We start from the raw sequence: 22655 nt of genomic DNA, 5'->3' as shown, positions 1-22655 counted from the left end.
GTTTAGCAGTCTGTGGGTTCACATTTTTAAACTGTAGCAGGAAAAAGGACACAGTGTCACTGAAGCAAAACTAGGCCCAACCTAACTTATCCACTGCAAATCAAGTATAGTCATTTTTATTCTGTTCAAAAATGTGAACATACTTTTTTTAATGTCTATAACTTTTTTTTAGAAAATATTTTTTATATGTGATCATGATGAAATGTATTTATTTGTGTATGAAGTGATATTTTGAAGATAAATGACTGGCGTAGTTCATGTAATCGATTATATCACATTGTACCTGGGGTAAAAACTACAACAACCATAATGCCTAGCTGAGCGTGACGTCAGGGGAACACCTCTCACTGTGATTGGCTGATATATTTCTTCCTCCGCTGCATGGCTGAAGGTGAAGCAGGTCTCAGTGTGTGAGTCAGTCCTGTCTACTAGTCCAACATGTCATCCAGTGGACTTTTAACCATGCGTGCTCAAATGTGTAAACGCCTGGTAAGTGAGGGTGTGTAAAATAAGCTATTTGGTTTTGTCTGTTATATTCTTGCATTGCATATTAATGCTAGTTGTAGCCACAGTCCTGCTAAACACAGCAAGGCCTGCGTTAACTTCTAGTAGCTCAGCTAACACTTGTGTGTCTGTCCGTGACCAACAGCCTGAAAACACCTGATAACTGCTTCAGGTGACTCAGGGTGACGTTATCTCATATCCTTGTAACCTTACTGACCCAGCAATGTCTGCCCTTCAACAATGTACGAATTAAGCTAACAAAGAGAGCAACAACAGTAACAGCTAAACGAAAAAAGACAATAAAAGGAGTCTTGTTAACTGGTGCCCGGTAACATTAAGCGTTTAACTGACAAGAGCCAAGCTAAACTAGCGAAGTTTAACGACGCTGAAGTTAGCTTCTGATTCAGAGTTAAAGGAAAAGTTAAGGGAAACATAAGTAGTGATATTTAGCGGCTGAGTCTCTGTTTTTTCACCATGTACACTTGTGAGTGTTAGAAAGTGTTAGACAACGCTTAACGCTGTTTAAACCCACTTTCAGATTTGTGAAACCTTTATTTTGCTTATGAAAACTAAAAAAGGGCGATTTCTCAGTTTTTTCCCCCCCCATCCAGATCAAAAACTACTATACTTAGACTCGTCAAATCTGGACTAGATTAACAACGAGACTCCAGAGACTCTATTTGTGAAAACAGGGCAATTTCTCTGATATTTCTCCATCCAGACCACATTAGGCCTGATTTTTTTCAGTTTTACAAATAGAATAAATGTTTCACAAATCTGAAACTGTTTTAATGAGTCTCTGGAGTCTCCTTGTTAATCTAGTCCAGATTTGATAAGTCTAAGTATAGTGGATTTTGATCTGGATGGGGGGAAAAAAGCAGTGAAATTGCGCCTTTTTCTGTTTTCACAAGTAAAATAAAGGTTTCACAAATCTGAAAGTGGGTTTAAATAGCATTAAGGCTTTTGCTATGATGTGTAACACTTTTTCACAAGTGTAAGTGGTGAAAAACGGAGAATCAGCAGCTAAATATCATTATTTGTTTCCCTTAACTTTTCCCATAACCCTGAATCAGAGGCTGCAACTCGCAAGCTAACTTCAGTGTTGTCAGTTTTAGCCATCATAACATCATCAGGTAGCTGGCTAATGTTCCCTGCCTGTGTATGCCCTTAGTTTTAGCATAGCTAACGTGTTTCATACCTGTTAGCTTCGAAACTTGATTCATTTGAAAGTATAGAGTAGAAATAAACTCTCTCATCTGTGAAAGGTGTATTATCCATATCATTATCCTGTCATTTTAGGCTCACAAGTACCTCTCAAGAACCTACACATCTCGCCCTTCACTCAATGTAAGTACACTGACTGGAATTTGAAAGTCTCATCATAATGAACTGTTTGGACTGCAGACTGTAATACAGACTTTAAATGGATGGTTTCAGGAAGTCGTCATCGTCAGCGCAGTACGCACTCCAATGGGCTCCTTCAAAGGCAGCCTGTCAGCAGTACCAGCTACCAAATTGGGCTCCATTGCCATCAAGGGAGCCATAGACAAAGCAGGTATGTTCAGGCAGTTTACTTTGCGTAGAGAGAGTCAAGTATTTCTTATTCATTTGTACAGTAAAATTCAGATCTGATGTCTTTTAAGTCATTAGTGGTTTCATACATTTAATCAGACATGATGATAATGTTTATTGGGGTTAAGTGTAACATCAGTAGACCAGCTGCTGATGTGTGCAGGCATGGCTAATATAATACACCGAATGCAACAAATTACCTAAGTTTTCTCATTCTCATATTTATACTTGTATGCAGTGCTGCGCCACAGAGTATTAACTACCTGTGTATGCGATTTGACTTTCTTGAATGTTTCTTGTCTTTAGGAATCACTCCTGAAGAGGTGAAGGAGGTCTACATGGGCAACGTGCTTCAGGCAGGAGAAGGACAGGCCCCCACAAGACAAGCTTTGCTTGGAGCAGGTATGGTCGCGCTGTTTTATTTTACCTACATTCTAAATGTGGGCGTTAGACCTCAATATTGATGTTGAGAAACCAGCTACACATTTGCTGTCTTGACAAATTGGTGAATGCAAAACGTGGATTGCCATTTCTTCCTCTATAAAACTGACTACATTCATAATCCAAAAGCCACACATCATGCTATACATGCCTGACCGAGGTTAGAAAATAAGAAAAACAAAAGTTTTACTGCAGCTTAACACAAGCACGGTTTATCTGCAGCAGCTTAGAGAGGCATATTATAGCATTATTGATATCAAAAATAAGAGGGAGGTTGGAAACTAGTGTGAAAATATGCAAAACATGATTACTATGATTGTTTAATCATGCATAACAGATCAATGTGAAATAATACACAGTAGCACCATTTTCAAATATACAATTATGCATTCATCCTGTGCCAGACTGACACATACAAACACACACACACAAGCATAATTGAAGGTTTGTTAAAATATTTTTCAATTTTCATCCATTTATTTATTTTTTGCAAATGCAAACATGTCTCTGATTGTATCTCCAGGCTTGACCCTCGGCACTCCAGCAACAACCATCAACAAAGTGTGTGCCTCTGGGATGAAGTCCATCATGATGGCAGCCCAGAGTCTAATGTGTGGACACCAGGTAGCATGAAGATTAAATGCATTGTAGTTGCTCTGCATGCTAGAGGCTGCTTTCAGCTACAGTGACAATGCATATAGCATGTAGTCGTGCTGATTGTTGGGTCTTTCTTACAATAATAAAATTAAGATATTAGATTCTTCTCACATATTGCCTCTCCTGCCATGAAATTGGCTGATGATAATGTGTATTGAAGCACAAATGTGACCTCAGATCAGATAAGATAACTTTATTTGACTCAAAACAAGCTTTGTTTACCATAAGATGCCTGATATCTTGCGAGCTGTTGCAGTATGATAGGTCACACAGACTTTGCCTCTCTATGCCTGCAATTACCAAGCGTGGCATTGTAAGACAGCTATATACAGGAGGCTAGCTGTTACTCCAGCTAAAACTGAGGCTGTGTATGTGATTTTAGGATGTGATGGTGGCAGGAGGCATGGAAAGTATGTCCAACGTACCTTACGTGATGTCCAGAGAGACCCCAGCCTACGGAGGAGTGAGGATGGAAGACCTCATCGTCAAGGATGGACTCACTGATGTCTACAACAAATTCCACATGGTAACTGTCAACCTCCTGTTCAATATGACCTTGTTGTATATTGTTTTACAGCATCATAATATGACACAATTACAGTTTTTTTTTAATGAAATGATTGGATATACTGTATTTCTAGGGGTGTGGGGTAACACTTACAGCAGGGACTGACTAAGATTATCCAGAAAGTAAAAAATAATGGGATTTACCTTTTCTATATCATGACATGGGAATTTTCCCACTATCGTCCCACACAACTCTAATGACATATGTTGAATTTGTAATTTCATCAGTTTCATATTTGATTTGTTTACCGTACTGTCTTAAACAGGGCAACTGTGCAGAGAACACCGCCAAGAACTGCAGCATCACCAGGGAGGAGCAGGACGCCTACGCCATCGGCTCATACAGCCGCAGCAAAGCAGCATTTGAGTCTGGCGTGTTGGCCAAGGAGATTGTACCAGTTAGCATTCCCAAGAAAGGTACAGGAAGATGGACAAACTAAATCTTTCCTCACCAAGAGACCTTTGTTATTTACACGACACAAATATCTGATGATGACATGGTTTTATAGGCAAACCTGATGTGGTTGTGTCCGAGGACGAGGAGTGGAGACGGGTTGACTTCAGCAAAGTCCCCAAACTGAAGGCAGTGTTCCAGAGAGAGAATGGTAATCATCCAATAATATTTCTTTCTTTCCTTCCTTCCACCTTCATATTTGAATGTACATTTTGTTCTGATTGGTCACTTGCTTTTTAGGCACAGTGACTGCAGCCAATGCCAGCACACTGAACGACGGGGCCGCTGCTCTCGTTCTAATGACAGCAGATGCTGCAAAAAGACTCAACGTCACTCCACTAGCCAGGGTTGTCTGTAAGTCTCACACACACACACACACACACACACACACACACACACACACACACACACACACACACACACACACACACTAGGGGTGGAGCCGAATATGGTATTTGGAAAAGCACAAATAGTGTTGTTTTTTTAATGATTTTTTTTTTTTTTTGTACAAATATTTTAGAAATTATTTGTTTTTGGAAAGGGGGAAAAAAAAGCATGTCAAATAATAGCGCACAGGTCGGTTACATTACTGTCTCCCATCTCTCTCCTCAGCTGTCTGTGTGTCATGTATAAATAGCTGCAGGTCTGTGTGTGTGTATGTATGTGTGTGTGTGTGTGTAGCAGAGCTCAGCTTTAGCTTAGTAGTCAGCGCAGTTGTCCGTAGCCTGCGAGACCTGGTGTGGGGATCTCCATCGCAAATTAGTTTATTGATGAACACTTATTTTAACACTTAAATATCCTAAAATTACAAAGGTAATAAAAACAAAAACAGGATTTTCACGTCTAATTCCACTTTAATTCAAATACAAATAATTTTGCTGCTTGAACCAATACAGATACAAATACTGGTCCCCTACACACACACACACACACACACACACACACACACTAACCTGCACTTGCAGAGCTTGACTGAAGTTGAGGTTTTAACTCATGGCAGGCCTACAGATGAAACAAAAGACTGTTGATTTGCATTTGTTCTACTTTGGAGTCGATAGTAGTCAGAGAGCTCTATGTGCTAGTTGAAAACAATAATCAAAGTTTTTTTTATCTATGCTGGATATTTGAGCATGTTTAGGGAGCTAACTCTAAAGTATTGATGAACAGGTGCCATCAACAGGATATAATTGGAAAAAAAAATTTTTAAAACACAAACAACAGTCTTCCTCAAAGATCATCCATCAAGCTGTAAATCACAGGATTGATATGTTTTGTTTGGGTTTTTTTGCAGCTTTTGCAGATGCTGCGGTCGCACCCATTGATTTCCCCATTGCTCCTGCATACGCTGTACCAAAGGTGAGTATGAGGATGTTATGAAGGGCTTTGGTCATCCCAGGAAATATGGAACAGATGGCAGTGCAGTGAACTTGGAAGTGATGTATATTGCTTGTGCATTTTCACTTGTATTTTTTTTTCTATTCCAAAGTGTATCATTATGAGTGTGTATGTTTCCAAAAAGTTTTGGGACATTGTGATAAACTGAACACACATGTAAATCTGGTTTAAAACAGTGACGCATATGTTTTTTTTTTAAATTATTAATTTCAAAGAATTATTTTACCAAAATCATAAGATGTACTCTACACTCCCCTGCACTCATGCAAGTGTGTTAGAACATCCTAACACTTCCTGTGTCTGTTAGGTCCTGGATGCAGCAGGGCTGAAGAAAGATGACATCGCCATGTGGGAGATCAACGAGGCTTTCAGTGTGGTCGTCCTGGCCAACATCAAGATGTTGGACATTGACCCTGCAAAAGTGAATGTCAACGGGGGAGCTGTGTCACTGGGACACCCCATTGGGTAAGCAGCTGAGAGAGAGAGTGATGCAAAGCAGCTCATTTATAAAGAGAAGAGACAAAATAATAATAATGAGCTTTTACCAGAAGATGTTTGCAGTTGAGATGATGACCGGGATGTGTCCTGTTATCTCCTCCGTTTATCCTCTACCTCTTCCTTTCCTCTGTGACATGGAAATAGACTTTTGTTTTGCCATTTTTGAATCTGATCCAGTAGAGCGGGAGACAAAAGATTCTGCTTAAACTAACAAAGCAGTTTGACAAATGATCCACAAAAATATCCCTTTCCAGGAAGTATATTTTAATTTTAAGCCCATATTCAAACCTATTCCTTAACATCATGGAAACCAGTAACTGACATTGTTGGCAGTTAAGCCGTTAAGTATCACTTGTTTTAACCATTTCAACTTTTTAGTTTCTTGTTTTTTCAAAACATAACTAAATGAGTGTTTGTTTACAGGTTACAACATGTCTGTCTGTAAATAGAAATTTATGTGCAAACAATCTGCATCATTGCTTACATTTTATTTATTTCTCCTGTCAGGATGTCTGGGGCAAGAATTGTGGGTCACATGGTGCACAACCTGAAGTCAGGCCAGTACGGTCTGGCAGGTATTTGCAACGGAGGCGGAGGAGCTTCATCTATTCTCATCCAGAAACTGTAGGAAACTTATGTAGTGACTATCTGTTGGTTCCAAATGGCAAAGACTTCCATAAACTCCCTTTTTACTGTGAAGAATGCATCTGTTACAACTTCAATGCCGGTGGCCTTATTCAAACTGCAAACTAGGACTCAACTCACATGACATCATGACTCCAGTGTTTAAAACACTCCTTTGTTTGAACAAACGTCTAGTGCAAAAAAAAAAAAGCATTAATATTTAACTCTGAATTGAAATGGTTAAATAAATAGTTTTTATGAAACCAGTATTGTGTTATTGGTCTTTTGTGACTAACAATGGGGTTGATGGTTAATAAAGGTTTGACCTACAAGTTCCAAATTCAAGTTTCACAACAGGTTACATTGCTTTGATTTTTATGCTAAATTAAAAAAAATGTAATCACAGAAATCTACAGTTGGCACTTCAGTTGTCAAGTTAGCCACTAGATGCTGCTGTTTCCTTATTTATGTGATAGTGCTGCAGTTGAGCTGTAAGAGCTGAAGTTTATGGTGCTCGTGCTGCCTTTGCAAAGCAAATTTGAGTTTTATGCAAATTTGTTGTTATTTTCCACTTATCCTTGTTGGCATCTAGCTGTGCTGATTCACTGTAGCTCAGGTTTTACCTTTGAGGGTTTGAGATACCATCTTGAACTTTCTGCTGTCACCTCAGTACAAAGGAGGTGAATTGAATTTCATCTGTGGCACCAGTTTGTAAAACACAAGAGCAACATGCCTCACCAGAAAGACTGCCGTTTCAGAGGTGACTGTATATCACTGTGATGAGGATACATACCAACAACTTTCTCTACTTCTGTTGATTAAATTTCCCTTTAAACAAATTACCCCCATAGTTTCAGTGTATCCACTTGGAAGTAAAACAACATGCACACTGAAGTGATGAGAGACCTAGTTAGATCCTTAGTGTATACTTTTACTTTTTGTACTTCTTGCATGGTTTCTTTATATGAAAATTTCATTCAGGACAGATTATCTATATTTGACCTTGAGAATTTTTCATTTTCATGTTTTTGGTAAATTGGACTTCCACACACTACAGTACCTGCTGAGTCTGATTCCTCTTATGTGCAAATGTGTTTTTCTACAATCCAGGATGATCCATCCCTCTTATGTACTTTACATTCAGTATGTTAAAAAAATATGCAAAGATTGAGCTGATGTCACCCAGCAGGACATCACGCTCTTCACTACTGGACTTCTCTTACTGGATGACTCTTTCATTCCTTCCTTTTCCTGCCAGTTAGCATTGTCAAACATTTAGTTAAAAATTAATAGGGTCTGAAAGTCCTCAGGCCATCAGTTTTTTTACTTGTCCATTTGTTTAGACGTTACTGATTAAACACAGCATACGCTTCTCTTTAGGAGGATGGACAAAAGCAAATGTGTAATGTAAAAGCAAAGTCTATTATACCTTTTTTCCTCAGCTTTAGATCTATGTTATACTACTTAACCCAGCTCTTGGTATGTCAAACAAACAGTGAGCACTTGTCACCTGTTCACCTCTTCTCCTCTCAGTCACGCTGTGGACGTGATAGGAGTGGCAGTTTTGGTTACTGGAAAGCATGACTCACGTTATTAACCCGTTTATCCACTTTTTAAGAACTTGTCAGCTGATTAAATTAACACTTTTATTTCTGCATATTTTTAGGTGTGCATGTGTAACTTCCAAATTTAGCAGATTTTATGATAGCAATCACATTCTAGGCTAGTTTAGCCAGTGAATGTCTGCAATTTGAAGAGGAAGTTAAAATGCTGATATGATCAGATGTTTGCTGCTCAACCATATGACCAACAAATATTTTTATATCTGTTTTGTAAAATCGTTGTGAGAGTGGAGCTGGATATATATGCTTGCCTGGGAAATGTCATTAGTGTTTAAAGTTATACTGTAAACCCATACAATAAGATGCACAGGACCATGATGCCTTTGTATCACATTGCTGAGATTTATGCTTGATTAAGATACAAATGAGTGGAGAGTCACCGCTGGATGAACACGGTCCTCTGCTCATTGTTTTCAGTTCATGCACCTTATCTCATAGCCTGGCTGTTGACAGAAGATAATGTGTATCGCTGCTGGCTTGCATCAATACCTGCTGTTTGCTCATGTCATTTGAAGTGCTGTATAAATCAAGCGCCACACAACAGGCTGGCGTGCGCACACAGTGGAAAAGGTGTGGTCATGGCTGTTGATTATATGGAAGAATGGACTGAACATGAGACAGAGAGGGAAACAGGGAGTGGAGGGACAGACAGAATCAGAGCGCTGAAGGAATTTGTGGGAAATCTAGCTGAAAACTTAAAGTGAGTCAGCCTGCGAAGGTAAAAAGCGTTGTTGTATTGTCTTTTGAAAAGAAACAGTTCTCAAATCAGCTTGTAGCTTGAAAAAAAAAGCAAATTCTCAGTGTATTTTAGATATGTATTCATATATTTTGGTAATATATGTGTTTCTTGTTCCTTAACATTTTAATGACCAATATTCCTCAAACAAAAGTTATGTTCTACGAACAAATTGTACTTTTCTTATGATTACTGCTTCATTCAGTTTTCATTTATAAAAATGTATAACCTTTTCCACAGATTCCTACTCTCTAAGCTGTGTAACCAACATGACTAATAATAAGGTAAGTTCAGCTTCACACTATAAAAGCAACATTTTTAAATATCTCCAATATTTTTCTCTTATTGAACAGTTTACTCTTGATCTGATCCCCACATATTTTTCCATCTGTTCACGTGAAATTTATGATGATTCTTTTGAAAACAGCCACCTGATGACATTCCAGATCACACATTTACCTCAGTCACTTTCAGTGTTAGCAACAGCAAATAATCATTGTGCTTCTCTTTTCCTGCAGGCACATGGTCCTACTTATGACAACATAGGGTTTCAGCGTGAGGAAGGACCCCCTGCATATACCGCGCAACAGGGGGTATACCCTTCTCTCCCACAAAATACCCCCGTCTATGTTGCCTTTACCCCCCGAACCATCAACACCCACCACACTGTGACACCTGGAATACCACATAAGATAGGACAAAAGACAGGTACAGTAATATTTGATTTAGTTTGTGTCACAAGTTTTTTTTTAGGTGATACCATCTGGAATAAAAAGGTGGGTAAACAATGACTTCCAGTTAGCCATAAGGAAAACATCTGTTCAAGTGAGCGATTGTAATTTCACAGAATCATTAACTTGTTTTGATTTTAACTTTACATTTGGCTCATTTGTTCTACGACCCAATGCATAGCGCTTTATAATCTATGACTAATACATTATGAGGCTGCTATGATCACTACCACAGAAACCTCTGCGTCACTACCCTCACCGTTTATGACAGGTTGTTTTGAAGGAAGTAGATGGAAATTGTGGATGTTACCAGTGCTACAGGAAGGGACAATGCAGCAGTAATTTTAAAAAAATCAGCATTTTTTGAGGTCATGTCAGTGGAGCATGTCGCTGTGTTACAGGTTATAAACTTGTGTCCGAACCTCTTCCAAGTTGTAGTCAAAAGATTAGAATAAAAGTTTGTTTTACTCTATTAGTTATGTGTGTTGATAACTCTCTAATAAGATTTAACTTTACTTAAATTTAACAGCTTTTCCTCTACTGTATGTTTTATTTTTGACATATCTGCAGCGTAGTACCTGCTTAATCTTGTTTTTGCATGTGTGCTACTATGCAAATCTTGAAGCTTGTGCAATTTGCATTTTTTATATACTGTAGCCAATTTCAAAGTAACTGGTGTGTAAAAGTGAAAAAAAAAAATTCACTTTATTTTTGTCTTGCCTTGCAGGAGTAAAGAGATGCCAGTGGAAATATATACTGTGTGTATCTCTGTGTGCCGTTCTTGTCCTGGCGGTGGTCGGCCTCTTGCTCTGGTACTTCTGTAAGTTCGTTTGAAGATCTTTGCAGTTTCTTGAAATTATTTTTGTCACCACTGGCATTCAGTGTGATGCACATCATCCGTGTGTGCTCTTGTATGTGTACAGTATACTGTATATGTGTGTGTGTTTGCAGTGTACTACCAGTGTTTACTGGGGAAGTCGTGCAGAAGTGGTGGAGCGTGTCTGAGCGCCTCTCAGTGGTGTGATGGAGTCCAGGACTGTTCACATGGAGAGGATGAAGCTCAGTGCTGTAAGACATTAAAGTCAACACCTCAGTCTTTCACACATGTCTGTCTTTTTGTTAGGTGAGTAGTATTATCCTCTCTGCTTTACAGTTCGCCTCCACGGGACCAACTTCGTGCTAGAGAGTTACTCATCAGACAGCCAGTCGTGGATGCCCGTGTGTGCCGAGAACTGGGACAACAGCTATGGGATTGCTGTGTGTGAGCAGATGGGCTACAATAGGTGCTGATTATCTTTTTCACTGCTGTTCATGTTGTCCCCCTTCTGCAGAGTCTTGTACAACTATTGCATAAAAGTCAACATACAGACTGCATCTGGCACTGCTGCTGGTACCTTAGAATTATTCAGTGTTTCCCCCATAATGTGTTGTTGTCTGTTAGAAAAATCCATTGAAACAATATTTAGACTGTCATATGACACTAAAACTCACCATTAAAAACCAAAAACATTAACAGCATCTTAAAGCACCCACAACACATATTTAGAGTTAAAGGAGACTGAGTAGATTAATAGATTAAAATTTAGAATTGACTCATTAAAAAACAAGCAAATGACTGAAGTCAGTGAGGAACCTTCATTATATTAACATGGCTGATATTCAAATCTTTTTTAAAGGTGCAATATACGATATTCAGCCCCACTAGATGTCAGCAAACAACTACTTGCTATGTAAAAATATAGAGAAGTAATGGTGACCTGAGCAGAGAATGAAGTCACACTCCCTCTGTGTGTGTTGTAGTTTTGAATTTTTGATAGCCGGTCCAGCTGCGCTACATGTTAGTGCATGTGAGTCCTCCCGTGTCCATTTTCAACATAGCAACCAGGTCACAAAGTTTCTCATATTACAGCTAAACAGTACACTAAAATCTGAAAACATTTGAGGTGAGAAATAGGCAATGTAGTAACAGAATCTTGATCCATATTTGATTGCCTAGTTTGACAGTTTGATCTGACTTTCGTGAGCTGTTGGTTTAGGGGCCACTTTCTTTTTTTCTTTCAACTTTATTGAGTAAATGATGTGCATATTTGTTTTGGTCTGAGCTGCTGGTGCTATAGTGGGGCTGGATGTTGTATATTGCACCTTTAAAGGTACAATTCCAGCTGAGTACAGTATGTTAGTTTCACCTCACTGATGCCATTTTTGTCCTTGTGTCTGTCTCACAGGCAGGATTATATGTCCTTCTCTCGAGCCAATGCAGGTTCTTTGGCCGCAAGGGGATACATGAAGATGAAGCCTGGATATTACCATGGATCAGTTATACAGTCCCAGCTAATTCACAGGTAAACAAACCCTACTATCACTAGATAATAGTTTTAAGCACAACACTACAGTGATGAAATAAATTCCCACTGCGAGCCGAAACAATTTCATTTCACTGTTTAATTTAGAAGTCGCAAAATAATGAGTGAATATTTTGTTTTTGATGTGTCATGTCTTAAATGTAGATTTTTGTCTCCCCTTCCTTTGCAGCCAAAGCTGCTCAGCAGCTGTTGCTCTTCGTTGTACTGGTAAGCTACAACTTTAACTGGGACATAACTGCTACACTGAAATACTTATGAAATAATGTGATACTGTATGTGCAAAACTGTTGTGACAGCTAGATTTAGCCAACCAAGAAGTGGTCTAACTATCTATCTAAAACAACTTAAAGTTGCCCTCCAGTCAAAAATGTGTTTTGCTTATTATTCCTTCGGTTCGATGTTTGAGCTCCACTGTGCAGAATGATATAATAGTTATTTCACTCTGAACTACAAATATCAACCTTATGGTGGCACTAGAGGAAAAGTCAGGAAAAGTCATTAGGATACATTGTCTGGGAATCATGAATTTCATATCACAAATTAGTACAATTTTATGCCAATCCACTCAGTGTTGTTGAGATATTTCATTCTCAACCATGGCGGTGGACTGCTAGTGTGGCTAGAAAAAAAAAAACCTTCAAGTGGGACCTGTTTTAAGAGAAACACACATAAGAGATAAGCGTGTATTTTGTTGACTTTTAAAAGAATGTCATGATAAAGTCTTTTCTTCCTTCCTCAGACTGTGGACAGAGTTCAGCAGCCCCCAGTACTCGTATCGTAGGTGGTACAGAGGCGGTAAACGGGGCCTGGCCGTGGCAGGTCAGTCTCCAGATTAATGATCATCACTTGTGCGGAGGCTCCATTATCAGCAGTAACTGGATCGTATCTGCTGCACACTGCTTCCAAGAGTGAGCTTCTACTTTTCACTTTCCTTTACCTGAATAATTCTATAGGAACACTGTAAAGTTCAGTTTGTCTCAGTTGATACGGCTCTGTTTTCTGTGCTGTCAGTTCACAGTTGAATAAAAAAATATCTTAACATAGTTATGACCCAATTTAATACAGTGCTCGTGTGTGTCATTACACTTTACTGCCACTAGTATAAGACAGACAGCCTTTCTAGTCAGTTATCAGTTCTCTGATATCGAATTTAACTACAACAATAAATCATATCTTTGCAGGTTGATTACTAACTAGATCAGTAACAAACAGTCAAGCATGCATGAGTCTGTATTATCAATGTCCACACGTGACATGAGTTATCTCAGCTTCCTCTACCTGACCTTCCACTCTTGACACCATTAAGGGACATTTCCCTTGTTTATTAATATTTGATTTTTACTATCTTTTGCTAGATTTTCAGGAAAAGAATCAGAGATTTGTTTACCATATGATTGACTATATTGCCTCGTTATATTTGCCTCTGTTCTTCATGGCAGTTACCCCAATCCTGGAATGTGGAGAGTACGCTCTGGGGGTGTGAGCTTGATTCAAATGAGCTCAGGAAATGGCAAAGCAGTTCAAAAAATCATCAGTCATGAAAAATATGACACAAACACACATGACAATGACATTGCTCTTCTAAAGCTCTATACACCTCTGAGATTTACAAGTAAGTACTCGCCAGTTCATGTTTCATTGATTGAATTATGATTTATATCTATTCATATATATATTTATCTATATTGGTAATGGCAACACTTGGAGCTCATAATTGTTATTGCCTCAGGAACAGTGAGGCCAGTGTGTCTCCCCAACTTTGGCGTGGACCTGCTTGCAGGACATCAAGCCTGGATTACAGGATGGGGAGCCTTGCGGTCATCTGGTGAGCCAAACACTTGGTGTATATGCCCACCTGATTCACTCTCCATGTGCATTAAGAAAAGAATATATACTGTATCAACTGCAAACGAAACTGAACACATACTGTAAATTATTTGTTCAAATGTTTCCTGTCATCTGCTTTTTAGGACTTAAAATAGAAGTAAGGTGAAAGTACATCTTAATCCTTGACTGTGCTAACTGTGAGTTGACAATCATTAATTTTCCTCAGGACCGACCCCCTACATACTAAATCAGGCTGAGGTGACCGTTTACAGCAGGGAGACATGCAACAGACGTGAGATCTTAAGTGGGGCAATCACTGAGACCATGATCTGTGCTGGCAAACTGCAGGGAGGAGTAGACTCATGTCAAGTTAGTATAACTTACACACACACACACACACACACACACACACACACACACACACACACACACACACACAGTGACCTGAGATATTTATTATTCTCGTATGCTGCAGGGTGACAGTGGGGGGCCCCTGGTGTTCAAGGAGGGAAACGTGTGGTGGCTGGCAGGGGACACTAGCTGGGGGATTGGATGTGCTTGGAGGAATAAGCCAGGAGTCTACGGCAATGTAACCTACTTTACTGACTGGATACATGAGCAAATGAAGGTATGTTAATACAACAGAGACGGATTTCATTGATAAATACCAAGCCTTGAAGAATGATTTTATGACGACTCAAAATTAAATCTGCACGAATTTTGGCTGATAATGTATAAATAACTAAAATATTGATTTATTTATCAAGTTTTATGTGGATTATGTTTGCAAACAACCAAATGAGGGCATGCAGTATGACACAGTCCTCCTGCTCGCTACCTGTTGAATTCAAATCCAGTATTTTCTTATATTTTATCTCCGGTTTGATCCACTAAAGGTCTAAAACCTGCAAACAAAACAAAGAGATGAATTTCATGGAGTTGCAGACTGGAGCACTGATTCTCAGTTGGATCAGTTGTACAAGCAACCTTTTCATATTACATGGAATCATTTGATCCCATATAAATATAAAAATATTGCTTGGAGCTACAAGCTTGGTAGAATGAATGTGCTAGACACCTGCACATAAAACATGACAACAGAGAACTGTTTAATGGGAGTGATGGCTGAGCAGGTTTAGTGGTTTCAAGTCTAACTTAAGAATTCCAGTTGGCAGGTTCATAAGAAGACAGTCGTGTCTTCACAGCAGACATCTAATTATTATGTTTTTTTATGTCGACAGAATGAGTGACGGAGTTGTCAGTGAAAATGAAGACAAACCTCTTCAATTAATCAGTGTTCCCCATCACACGCTTTGCTCTCGGAAGTTGAATAAGGGAACTTATTAATCGGAAAGATTTTCCAAAAAAACAATCACAGATTTTACAAATAAAACCAAATGTATCATTTCATTATTTTTATATGCTTGTTATCAGTACACATTGAATGTTTGTATTTGAACAAATGTTTTCTATTTATTTCTTGAAATAAAATAAAATTGTTTTTGCACTAGAATCTGAGTCTTCGGTTTGATATTTTGCGGTTTGAGATGATGTCGTGTAGAAATTGTCACAGTAGACATTTGCCTTTTATTGTGTTTGACCATGGAGAAAACTTCACAAACATTACAAACTAAAAGTATAATCTTTATCACATCACCCCTTTAATTGTGTTAAAAGTGGTTTAGTCCAGTCCAGTGTCTGACATTGACTTTTATCTCGGAAGAAAACAGGGAGATGACAAAGGAAGTGGTTGATGTACTGTTATCATCTCCTTCTTAATGCTGAGTCAAGTTTTTTGAAGGAAAAACAAAAAGAGACTACAAAATAAAATGAAACAGTTGTTTACTTTCCTCACAAAATACCCCAATAATAAGAGCACAGCTTGTTAAACTGTTATTTAGTTGAATCTTTAGCTGTAAAAATTCATTCACATTAGACCAAACTGTCTCAGCTTTTTTCCTCCAAAATTAATGAACATGCTTCAGCCACAGCTTAGGTTTACTTTGTAATATTGTGTGTTCAGTTAGTTTCAATTGATACTGCTCTGTCTTCATCTGTCTTTTAACATAGTTAAAGCCGATCCTCGTGTGTCATGTTTACATCGTGATTACGCTGCTGTTTTTGTCTAGATAATTATCAGTACTTTGAATTGTACTTTACTACAACAGTATCGGTTGGTAGGTTACTGTGCCACAATAAACAGTGAAGCTTGCACGAGTGTCTGATCAATGTCCAATATGTAATTAAAAGTTAATGAGGTTGCTGGTAGGTCCGTAGTATCTTTATTGACCCTGCATGTTTTTCCCAAACTCTATTTCCTCAATCTGGTTTAAACTTGAATGGAAGCTACTTGCTGGCTTGTGACCAGTCCACTAAATCACATTCTGAACTAAGCCCTGTAGATAACTTTTAGAGCACTCTGTGATCATTCTTCCATTTTCAGCATCCCTTCGTCACCACTAGATCATTAATCATAGGTTTTTGGTTGTACTGACCAGCCGAAGGTGTGTGAGGTTGTGGCTTCAAAACTTTGGAATTTATTTACTTTGAACGTAAAATTTGCAGACACTGGACACCCTTTAAAAGCTTCACCAGCACTTTTGTTTATTGATGTTTTTTATCGTTTGTTATTCATTATGTCTATTATTTTATTGCACTTTATCTTTTTTTATCTTTGTGACACATTTGTTTTGGCTTCTGTAAAACATAAATCAAGTTAATCTTTAGTAAAAACATGATTCATAGGATGTTGTTGATCAGCTCTAGGGAAACTCGGACGGAAGTACACAACTAATTGTCATTTGACGGTAAGCGGCTGTGATAAAAAGTAAGAACCACCTGCTTTGTACCGACCCGATCAAAACAAGGAAGGTGTTGCCATGTTTCCGTTGTATGTTTAACTGTGAGTTGTAAATATCTTGGCTGCCTGGCTGCACACTAACACTCCATTTTTATTTATTTTTTTAAAGTTGCTGTTTCATTAGGATATAGATCCAGTGAAGTAAAAAAATGAAAGTTCAGATGAAATTTTCATGTGAAAAACATTTTTCACATATTCATTATCTTACTAACACAGTGAGAACATATGCAGTTTGACATCCAGGAAGTCCACTTTTTGGAAAACGAGAGTCTAAGGTAAAAACAACAACACCAAGCTATTCCGGATTGAGCAAAATATTCTTTTTCCCCCCATATTTTTCTTTGCCCTTGTCCTATATGTCATGTCATTTACTTGGAGGTATAGAAGCCAGCAGCTCTCACAAAAGATGTTGTGGCAGCTGAACAGTCTATTCTTGTGTGTATGCTTCTGTGCATGTATGTTTTTCTGAACTGGATGCAGTAGAAAGGAGCAGAGACAAATACAAGACAGCTCTGCTTGCTGTTGAGTCTGTGCTTTTTTTCTTCTGTTGCTGACAGTAGCTGCTCAAGGTGTGTATTCTACCCCCAGTGCTCGATACACACTTCATATCAAAAGAAACTCTGAGAGCTTTATAAAAACATATTTGCTGGTGATAACAGGTGTTATCAAATGAACCAGGACTGACCTTTTAAGGATTATAATGAACCAGTGAAATTCTCACCACAGAATTTCCATCTTTTATGATGTTTCTCTTAGGGATGCACGATATTGGATTTTTTGCTGATATCCAATATGCCGATGTTTCCAACTCACTGTGGCCGATTGCTGATGCCGATACCGATATATGCACATATTTTTCTCCAGCTGGCTGAGGAGACTATTATGCATGCAAGCATAGATTGTACTAAGTATGATCAAGAAAGACAATATATGAAGGAAGAATTTAGGAAGACTAGATTCAGGAGCTCAGCATTAAAACTTTAATGAACCTGCCAAGTGGGTGGAGCAGTAGAGTTTTCTTTGAGTTTATTAGACAGACAGGATTAATGTGTAGGATTTAATCTCGTATCCACACTCCGGAGTAGAAGGTGGCGGTATTGCACCTAACACGCTGGTTGCCAACCGCTGTTATGAACCAAAAAGAAGAAGGTGAAGTTTTTTTATTTTTCAAACAGAGTGGTACATCCTGTCAGCCGAAGAATTTCTTATCTGTGCAGCCGAACACCGCAGCACCTCGATGGACTGTATCGCCTTGATGGTCCCGGTTCGTCCTCCGCAGGCTCCACTTCACTCAGCTGCCCGTCAGACCCGCTGCTTCTTCCCCCTTTAACCCAAATCGGGGCTCGGTGGTCCAGCTGGATACACATGGAGAGCCGGGGCTAACGTTAGCCGTAGCATGACCTGAGGGAAGCACAGTCAGCTAGCCTTCGCTAGCCTCCCAGCTAACGTTAGCCCTGGCTCTCTATGTGGAGCACCGAGCCCCGGTTTGTTATTCGGGTTAAAGTGGGAAGAAGCAGCGGGTCTGATGGGCAGCTTGAGTGAAGTGGAGCCTGCGGAGGAAGCACCGGGACCATCAGGGTGACACAGTCCATCAAGGGAAGCACAGTCAGGCGGCAGAGGAGATGGCGACATATTGGCCTCTCATAATCGGCAGAATTTGCCAGAATTTGCTGATGCCGATATTTCATTTTAGAGCTTTCATCGGCCGATACCGATGACATGCCGATAATATTGTGCATCCCTAGTTCCTCTAACTAAAGATGGATGTACTTACTTACTTATTTACACCTACTGCTCCTTTTTCATGGAGCATAGGCTGTTTCCATGTCAGCCTACTCTGCTTGATGTCCATTTCGAGGTCCCTGCGCCAGGTGTTCTTAGGCTGGCCTCTTGTCCTTGGCTTCCATCTAAGGGCCTGCCTGGTGGCACTGGTGTGTGGCCGATCCATCCCCATCTTCTTCTCTTGATCTCCTCTTCCACAGGTTGTTGGCCTGGTATCTGGCCAGAGGATGTTCAAGATCCACCTCAGGCAGCTGTTGATGAACGTTTGTACTTACATCATTGTGGTCTTGGTTGTCCTCCACATCTCTGATCCATAGAGTAGTATAAACTAATCCTTATCAACTACTTAATAATACATAAATATGATGTCTGATGTGTGATATAATAATATTCTGATAATACACACAATGCTGCAATCACCCTTGCCTCTGTTTGCTCTACTGTGTCACAGTGCCACCTCCTGACAGCTCTCACCACCCTGAAACTTTACCTCAACACAACACCAGCGGTGCTTTGGCACCACAGAAATTTGATTTCTAAAACTATTACCCCTGATGTATTTTGACATACAGTAGATCTCTGTTGAAAGAAAAATGTAGTTTGTTCATCTTTATCCTTGACCTTTGCTGGTTCCTCTGAACTGTCACATATGTTTACTAATGTAAAAAGTACTGTTCTAGGTTTTACAAAGTTATCCAGATAACTTAGTGTACCTGCTTGTTGAAACACAGTGACATACTATATGTAGTTGTTTTGGAAGCACTTTATCTACTAGAATTATTATATACATTATAACACCTGCTAATATGTCAATATTTCAGAAGCTTTTCATTAACCCAACAGCACTGAGGGAAAAAGATCTCACAGAGCACACTTTCATTTTTAATGCCTGATGTTTTTTTTTTTTTTTATCGAATTCTACACCAAATCAGTCAAGTTGCAGAATAGTGAGCAGATGATGAGCTTCCTGTGAGTGTGAGGAGCTTCCCAAACCCACCAGCTGAGAAGAAGCAGAGGGTGACAGCTCACTATGCACTGGTAAGTTCCTCTGCTACTGTAGTTCTCTGTACTCACCGGCTCTGCACATGGTGTTTGAGGTTGGGAAGCAAGTATACGGTGCTGAGACTGGTTCAGTGTGCTCAGTGGTTTGTTGTGGTGCTGCAGCTTCCTGAGATGATCAGGTGGCTGACGCCCACTCTCAGGTGCCCCAAAGAGACAAGAGGAGGCCCGCCCAATGAAATCCAAAACAAGCACTGTAGTGAGTATTTTTTGGTCACAATATACATACAACCGGTAATCTGTCGTGTTGCAGGTATACAACATATGTCATAATTCATTAAAGAAGGTAGTTTTAAGAAGTGTCCTCAACACATAGTATGTAATATTAACTTCAGATTATCAACACTTAATGTCACTGTTGTTATTTAGTGGTTTTAGTGAGGGTATTACTTAGTCAACTGAACAAGGAGACTTCTGATCTCTCTATTTTGTCCTGTGGTCATCCATCCTCCTGATCTGATTTGGAGTTAATATATCTCCTCTGTCATCAAGGAAACCCTGGATGTTGTTTGTCAGTCTTCTATGTTGTCTCTTATTGGGAGAGGTTGATATAGTGCATGTAACCCTGAAGGCTGCTGATGACCACAGAACATGTTCCAGCTACCACAGCTCCACCTGACAAAACAACAAAAAACATTATCTTTGATGGACTTTCTGATACAGCAGCATGATGGGCAGCCATCTGCTCTGTCAGAGGTGCAATGTGAGGAATGAGACAATAGGCCCCAAAGTAGCAAAGTACTACCTCGTAAATATAGCAGTCCTGCTCCTGCTGAACAAAAGAGACATGGAAGTGTTTTTCTACTGCATTCATGTGAGATCTAAATAACAGTTTGCACCACTTGGAGTCATCTACACTTTATATATCTAGATGGATAAATAAGACTCCCTAATTTATGTTATGATTATTATTATAATTATAATAGGATAATTATTTCAATCTGTAACATCTTTCTCAGGCAAATGTGAAAGAGAAAACAGGCATTTCTTGCAGAGGCAGCAGTCAAATCAAATTATTATCACCTGCTGGTTAACAAGCAACAAGGAAAACAAACACCACAAGATGGCAGTCCCAAGAATGTAAATAACGGGAGTACTCCAGAAAATAGAAACACCAGAAATTCCCGAAAATTTTAAAATACAATGTTGATATGACAGCATTTGAAACCATATGGTTTCAAATGCTGTCAATATGACAAGAGTCATATACAGAGAATTGTATTATTTTTTCAAATCATCTGACTATCAATAATGTTCCAGGGACATTTCCTCTAAGCACATCTTCATATCAGTTTCCTCTGTGACGAATATTAAACGATATATGTCTTAAATGTAAGTTTAATATGTGAAGAGTTTCGCATTAGTTTTCAATGTGAATCTGAGAAGAGTGTGTTCATTCATCGTTAAATGAATTTAGAGGACAGTGTTAATTACCAGTGCTGGTCTCGGTCAGCAGTACCAGCAAACGTCCAGCAGGTGTCAGTGTCTGTTAGGACAGCATGACTGCACAGACAGAGAGGGGGATGAAAATGATGATGTCAACTTTAAATGTGATAGTCAAATTTTTCAGGTGAGCTAGTTAGTTTTAGTTCTGTCTATGATAGGAAATTTAAGGTTTCATACTTTCGTTGCTTTTTTCAGTACTGTGTGTGTTTTGTTGGCAAACTTATTGAGTAATGTTATCAAGCTAGCCAATCAGCAAGGACTTGTATCATGGCCAGTAACTTACCACCAACAGGTGTGCTTGTAGTTTCACTGAAGAATTGTTGGTACTGGTTCTTTACTGGGTGAAGCTTATTTGTTCTCAGCTTGGTCTGGGGTGATGTAATATTGTATTATATTGTAATATGCTGACAATGACAGTCTCTGTATGTGGATGCAGAAAATTCTGTGTACATTAACGACTGTCAAACTGAAACTTGATTTTCACATTTTTGCAGAGAAACAATTGAAAATGGAGCACAAAATCCATCCTGTGTGACATCACTCTGTGCCAGCCAGAAGATCCAGGACCTGGTCCATCCACAGGAGACAAACCTGGAATAGCTTCATCAACAGAAGGGAATCATGGGACTGTTACTGGATGAAGAAAGCAGTAGTAATGAGGTACTTGTAGTTTATGAATAATTGTGACAGATGACATTTTGTGGGGGGCATAAATACTGCCAGAGCACTGTAATTGGAAAAATATGGTACTAAACAAGAACATAAAAACAGTCAGAGGCTGAATAGAAAATCTGTTTTAAAATGCATTCAGTGCAAGTAAGACTTGATTCTGAAATATCAGCCAATTTTCTATGGTTCACATGATCATAAGCACTGAGGTGAGATGGGTACTGATACCAGTATTAGCTACTCGGCTCATGCCCAGGAACCAGAGGCTGACCCTCTACAAGTCCAAGCTCTTCTCTGTGTGTGCGGTGCGGAAATTACTAATCACTTTGCTGTTTCAAATCATTTTGATCAGCTCACTTCAAAGATTTGTAGTCACTGACTATGTAGGTTTTTCATTCATAACCCAAGCTGTTCAAATGTACATCAGTAAGCAGTCGCCTCTCTGTTCAGACAGATATGATGTTACAGTGACTTTTATGACTGTTTTCAGTTAAGTAGCAAGCTCAGTATTAGAGCTGCCATGATTAGTCAATTAGTCAATTAGTTGCCAACTATTAAATTAATCGCCAAATATTTTGATCGATTCATCGTTTTGAATCATTAATAAAAAAATAAATCCAAATTCTCTGATTCCAGCTTCTCTTATGTGAATGTTTTCTTGTTTCTTTAGTCTTCTGTAACAGTAAACTGAATATCTTTGCTGTGGACAAAACAAGACATTTGAAGACGTCGCAGGCTTTGGGAAGCAGTGATTGATATTTTTTCGAGGAAATAATGAACAGATTAATTGATAATGAAAATAACCGTTAGCTGCAGCCCTTCTCATTATGTTGCTGGATCAAAGTGTT

General features: G+C 39.1%; 2 protein-coding genes and 1 long non-coding RNA gene across 6 annotated transcripts; all 3 read left to right on the top strand.

The window, feature by feature from the left end:
• The first annotated feature begins 364 nt into the window (after positions 1-364).
• Positions 365-6978, top strand: acat1 (acetyl-CoA acetyltransferase 1). The gene is made up of 12 exons (XM_042430495.1): positions 365-489; positions 1804-1851; positions 1942-2059; positions 2383-2478; positions 3041-3141; positions 3557-3700; positions 4008-4158; positions 4251-4346; positions 4436-4549; positions 5487-5551; positions 5898-6055; positions 6596-6978. Exons 1-12 carry the CDS (start codon positions 439-441, stop codon positions 6714-6716), a joined length of 1263 nt encoding a protein of 420 aa, XP_042286429.1. The 5' UTR covers positions 365-438; the 3' UTR covers positions 6717-6978.
• Positions 6979-7069: 91 nt separating this feature from the next.
• tmprss2 (transmembrane serine protease 2) lies at positions 7070-15419 on the top strand. Of its 3 annotated transcripts, XM_042430494.1 has the most exons (14): positions 7070-9034; positions 9311-9354; positions 9589-9778; positions 10529-10621; positions 10753-10869; positions 10955-11084; positions 12027-12143; positions 12334-12371; positions 12904-13072; positions 13604-13776; positions 13894-13989; positions 14218-14360; positions 14467-14619; positions 15233-15419. In XM_042430494.1, the coding sequence occupies exons 2-14, from the start codon at positions 9340-9342 to the stop codon at positions 15239-15241; spliced, it is 1443 nt and encodes a 480-aa protein (XP_042286428.1). In that variant the 5' UTR covers positions 7070-9034; positions 9311-9339; the 3' UTR covers positions 15242-15419. The 3 variants fall into 3 exon arrangements, with proteins under 3 accessions (XP_042286428.1, XP_042286427.1, XP_042286426.1); XM_042430493.1 differs by having other exon boundaries at positions 9311-9778; XM_042430492.1 differs by having other exon boundaries at positions 7070-9778.
• A 2980-nt stretch (positions 15420-18399) lies between these two features.
• On the top strand, positions 18400-22360 carry LOC121909793. Of its 2 annotated transcripts, XR_006099522.1 has the most exons (4): positions 18400-18896; positions 19566-19671; positions 19798-19891; positions 21633-22360. It is a non-coding gene; the product is annotated as an uncharacterized LOC121909793 (long non-coding RNA). The 2 variants fall into 2 exon arrangements; XR_006099521.1 differs by having other exon boundaries at positions 18400-19671.
• Positions 22361-22655: the final 295 nt, after the last annotated feature.

This window comes from Thunnus maccoyii, chromosome 13, assembly GCF_910596095.1.
Source record: "Thunnus maccoyii chromosome 13, fThuMac1.1, whole genome shotgun sequence".
In the NCBI taxonomy this organism is placed as follows: Eukaryota; Metazoa; Chordata; class Actinopteri; order Scombriformes; family Scombridae; genus Thunnus; species Thunnus maccoyii.
This window is presented reverse-complemented; position numbering and strand designations above follow the sequence as displayed.